We start from the raw sequence: 5,474 nt of genomic DNA, 5'->3' as shown, positions 1-5,474 counted from the left end.
TCAGTTCCTCTGACAAAATTCGTTGACATGTACCATAACTTAGTCCCAAGGTGTTACAGAGGTCTTGGATGGTGAGTCTATGATCTTGCAGAATCAGATCCCTAACTTTTGTGACATTTTCTGGTGTTTTGCCCGTTGACAGCCGTCCCGAACGATCATCATCATCAGTCAATGTTCGGCCATTTTTAAAATGCTTATACCAGTTGTAAGTTTGTGTCTGGCCTAAACTGTTTTCACCAAATGCTTGCTTTAACATTTGGTGCGTTTCTGCAGCGTTTTTCCCAAGTTTGAAACAAAACTTTATACAGACACGCTGCTCTCTCAGGTCGGCCATTGCAAAACCGCAAACTCACGGAAACACATCAATGGAAATACATTCACCAACAATAAACCCAACCACTCAACTCGACGCTGCATGCCACACTGATTCAAGAAGGATGTGTGAGGAGACACCTAGCGGTATTTCGATGTACTCATAACCATTCGCGCACAAAATTCAAATTTCGGTAACTTTTGGATTGCCCCACATATACACAGAAAAATTCTAATTAACTGACCTAAAGTGAACTGTGAAGGGCGGTCAGATAACTAGAAATGTTGGATAATATGAATAATATTAAAAGCTTGCAGCAAATATCGACACAGCGTCATTCACACCTGTATTATGAAACAGTAGCATGGAAATAATATTTAGTTGTTACCAATAAATTACTAGTGAAGAAGTTACATAAATGGTAAAGTCTTATAGTTCATTCTTTAAAGAAACATATGATTGAAGTTTGTTTTCCATCTTCCTTCCTTGGATGACACAGAATGTTGGATAACTGTAGGTTAAATAATTAAGGTTCTACTATGTATTCGTATATAAAGTGTATGCATTATGGTTTGTAGTTGTGAATTCATCATTCAGGTTGGATTGTTATCAGGTGGCAAATGTGGAAGCCTTCCTGTTTGAAGTGTTATAGTTTGGAAGGATTGCTATAGAACACTGAAATTATTGTCATGTGATGACTGCTAAGCCGTAGTTTCTGTCAGATTTTGCAAATGGTACTATAAATTTCTGTCATGAATGCAAGAAGTTTTACATAGCTCTCTTAACCCATACATTTGTTGGACTTACACGCTACAGTGTTAAAAGAAATTTACCTAAATTAAATAAGCTAGTTATGCATAATGAAATTGCCCATGACTATTGCATCTCAGTTTCACTTTTGTATACGTTGTCACATAGTGGTGTGAATATTACTTGTATTGTTCACATAATATTGCTGTGATTAAGGCAATGTGGATGATGGGCTGGCCATGATTGATCTGGTTTTCGTAGGGTTCAGTGGCTGGTTTTGGTGAACATATTAAATCTTTGTGTTCATTAAAGTGGGGTGACTTCTTGACCAACAGAACCATCAACTTCTGAAAGAAGACTGTACCGTGGAGTTACTGAAACAATGTGTTTTTCCTTTCATCGACTAGCCTATGTGTTGGGACATATATTGAAGATAAAATGATTTATTGTTGGGCTAGTTAATAATGTTTTATAATACAGTGAGGCAGATGATGGTGCATTAGAGTTCACAAATTGTAGGGAGGGTGGAGGCTGTGTCTGCTCTATCCAAAAGAGTTCAGAATGAAAATACTGTTGCTTGGAACTAAATAATTTGTATGAATACTTTCCAAATGAAGAAATTTAACAGTTTTACAAGTGGAATGGATCACATTCTGCCTTGTCCAAAAATGGAAGAAGTCTGGGTTCAGTCACATACCATGAGGAAAATGTAACTTTAGTTATATGAAATGGACCATCAGTACAACAGAAGGGAGGATATCATTCAGGTGTAGACAAAATATGAAATTTGCCTCATGATGACCTAAGTAAAGGTCGAAACATACAGGGTGATTCAATAAGTTTTACCCACACTTAGGGAGGGCATTCCTGAGGTAATTTGGAACAAAATATTTTAATATACTAATGGTATCCAACTCATAATTAAAGAGATACAGTAATTTGAAAACTGGCGAAAAATCTTTTTTTCTTCGAATTTCAGTCAAAACACATTAGAAATACAATACATACACTTTTTAAATCGTTAATATTTTAGGAAAGAAGCATTCTAAAACCAAAATCTTTTTCAATTTCTTAATTTTGCATTGTGCAACATTTTTCATCGATTTTATGTTACAAAATTACATTATTTTCAGCATCCCATTCTGTAAACATACCAATGGTTGCATATCACACCCTTCTATCAATCAGTTTCCTTTAAACTGTAGTGCTTTAGAAGTCGACTGGATTTACATAAGATTTTCAAAAATGTCTCCCTGCATGTCAACACAACGCGTCACACACATATGAACCACGCTCGTGACATTTCTCAGTTCCACACATTTGTTCCTTATTATCATTGCTGTGTCCAAAATACGTTCAGGCAATGCTTCACGTGTTTGTACCTTTACCTGGTACACAATGCCCTTCATCCAGCCCCAAATGCAATAATCTAACGGCTTAGATCTGGCGACCTGGGAGGCCAGGCGTTACGGCCTCTGCGACCAGTCCACTGCTGTGGGAAATGCTGATCCAAGTGAGCTGCTATTGCGTGGGAGAAGTGAGGAGGCGCCCCATCATGCTGGAAGTACATCCGGCGTCTTGTTGCCAGAGGAACATCTTCAAGTAACCGTGGTAATTCTTCTAAGAAGTGGAGGTAAATCTCACCAGTTAAGCGGCCAGTTAAGCTGATCATACAGAACACAACACCAAACATTGACACTGAATCAGTGTTGAAAATTTGATTCTATCGTGGCATGGGGATTATTGTGTGCGAAAACATGTAAGTTATGACCATTGTTGACCCAGTCCCATGTAAACTGTGCCTCATTGCAGAACATTATCAAGTGGTACAACTGCCAATTTCCATTTAACCAGTTGCAGAACTGCAGACGAAGAGCACGGTCTCCTGGTTGTATGTGTTGTACTTGCTGTAAATGTTAAGGATGCAGCCTGTTCTCATGAAGAGTCCTCCACGCCATGGACTGAGAAACACCGAACCGCTAAGCTAGAAATCTTGTACTGCCACGTGGACTGTGCTGTACAGCATCGAGAATGTTTTCTTCTTTGCACAATTCATGTTGAGGATTTCGTTCGTATTGTATACGAACGCTGGGGAGAGAACCAGTTTGTCTTAATGTGTTGAATGTACTGCTAATGGATTTATGATTCAGAATCCTGCGATTAGGATAACGCCAGTGATATTCGGCAGCAGCAGCTCTCGCATTTCCATCACATACACCCAAAACAAACACCATATTGGCGTATTCCTCAGTGGAAAATGTGTATGGCATCTTAACTTCACAAAGTCACCAACACAACGTCCTGTTTCCTACTGGATCACTCTGCCTACCTACGTGCAACATTCTGGTCTGCCTTATCTGCTGACACAGCTGACTGGAACGCATGGTCNTGTATACGAACGCTGGGGAGAGAACCAGTTTGTCTTAATGTGTTGAATGTACTGCTAATGGATTTATGATTCAGAATCCTGCGATTAGGATAACGCCAGTGATATTCGGCAGCAGCAGCTCTCGCATTTCCATCACATACACCCAAAACAAACACCATATTGGCGTATTCCTCAGTGGAAAATGTGTATGGCATCTTAACTTCACAAAGTCACCAACACAACGTCCTGTTTCCTACTGGATCACTCTGCCTACCTACGTGCAACATTCTGGTCTGCCTTATCTGCTGACACAGCTGACTGGAACGCATGGTCACCCAGGCGGGAAACATAGCACTGCATTCACAATGATGCGTTTCGAAAATCTATTGTTACTCCATAACTATTGAAAATCGACCACAAGTTTATAAGGAAATTTTGCAGGAAATAACGCCAGAAATATGTACCATAAGCCGGGGTAAAACTTCGTGAATCACTCTGTATAGCATACACCTGCTTACAGTAAATGAGTAAGAGATGCCACAACGCCTATTTTGTCTCCACCTGGAAGATATCCTTCCTTTTGTTGTGTTGATGGCCCAGTTCGCATAACTATTGAATAAATGACAAAATGCAATCCATAAAGTTTAAAAAGTAACTTGTTTTGAATTCAGTAGATAATTGGTTTGGAAAGCAAGTGTTAGGGAATTTTATTATGGTTGTATGCAGTACTTACTCACGGTATTATTGCATGATCTCTGCAGTGGATGCATTACCATTGGACATAGTACAGATATTTTTATGTTAGTGTCTTTCCATGTAAAATTAACATAGCAGTTAGCATGGTATGCTTATTGGAAATCACTTGGCCAGACGTCTTAGGGCACACACATTTTGTGCCTCAAATATTAAGAAACATATTGTTATGTGTTAGTGACTAGACACTAGCTTTGGTGCAGACCGAATAGAAAACACCATGTCTGTTGTGTGGTTGTCTTTTGCTACAGAAATGTGTTTATTGCACTGTTGGCCAATAGTGGCCGCTGCCTCTTGTTGCACTATTCTGCCTTTCAGCCATTATGCTACAATGTTCATAAAGTGTATTTTAAACATTGTTAAATAGTTTTTAGATGACAAACAGTTTATATTGATCATAAAGAAATAATGGAGGTTAACACCCACAAGCCTCGCAGTAATGGTTTGCAAAATGGTTGGGTGAGTCATTGAGATGTATGGGTTTGATGGTTCAAGACAATTATGAATCATGTGATTGTGATCATAGAGAAGGGAATGAATGGGTTGAAAACTCAAGAATGTTGAGTTTTGCATTTATATCCATTGAAGTTAGTAAAATTTTACTAGAGGTATTTGCTGGATCTTTTGGCTGTAACTTGTTAAAATAATTATGTGATTCTGAGGCTCTGGTTTCTCACATAGTAGTAGATGTGCAGAAGAGGTTTTCATAGCTAGGCTATATATTCCATCACCTCTAGCATTTCTCAATTACCTCACACTGAGTACTCTATTCCCCCTTTTCCCTGTCACTCGTGATTGGTCAGGAAGTAGTTTGCATTAAAATGAAATACGAGTATTTCAAACTCTTTTATATGGAACACCTGTACTTTTATTCTTCGTTTTAGCTTCAAGGGTGAACCATAATGGCAGAAATATGACTTCTGACAAGTTTGCTGCTGTGTGTACTGGCTGAAAAATTGCACTGAATTGGCCTGTACATTACTATTGTTTTGTCATCAGGAAATGAGAAGGCGGAGAAATGAGGTCACAGTTGAGCTTAGAAAGAACAAGAGAGAAGAGACATTGCAGAAGCGACGGAATGTTCCAGTAGCAGACTCTACAGGTGTGTGTTCAAATTGTTTCTAGTTTTGTATGTGTCTGTTTGAGCCAGTAATTTTCAAATGTACTATCAGGAGGGAGTGTGGTGTGTGGATCTGGAGACAGTTTGAGGGGTTTTTTTTATTGCTATTGGGGTGGGACCAAGTCCCTTGTACTGCAGCCACTTCTGGCATATTGTAGCAGCCCCAGATG

At 39.0% G+C, this 5,474-nt stretch overlaps 1 protein-coding gene across 1 annotated transcript in view; it reads left to right on the top strand.

Moving 5' to 3' along the window:
* The window catches only part of LOC111862150 (importin subunit alpha-3), a 62,714-nt gene that overhangs the window by 12,442 nt on the left and 44,798 nt on the right, over positions 1-5,474 (top strand). The window contains exon 2 of the mRNA XM_023847330.2: positions 5,184-5,286. Coding sequence (XP_023703098.1) covers positions 5,184-5,286 — 103 coding nt within the window. The remainder of the gene's footprint in view (positions 1-5,183; positions 5,287-5,474) is intronic.

The sequence above is a fragment of the Cryptotermes secundus genome, unplaced genomic scaffold, assembly GCF_002891405.2.
Source record: "Cryptotermes secundus unplaced genomic scaffold, Csec_1.0 scaffold799, whole genome shotgun sequence".
In the NCBI taxonomy this organism is placed as follows: Eukaryota; Metazoa; Arthropoda; class Insecta; order Blattodea; family Kalotermitidae; genus Cryptotermes; species Cryptotermes secundus.
This window is presented reverse-complemented; position numbering and strand designations above follow the sequence as displayed.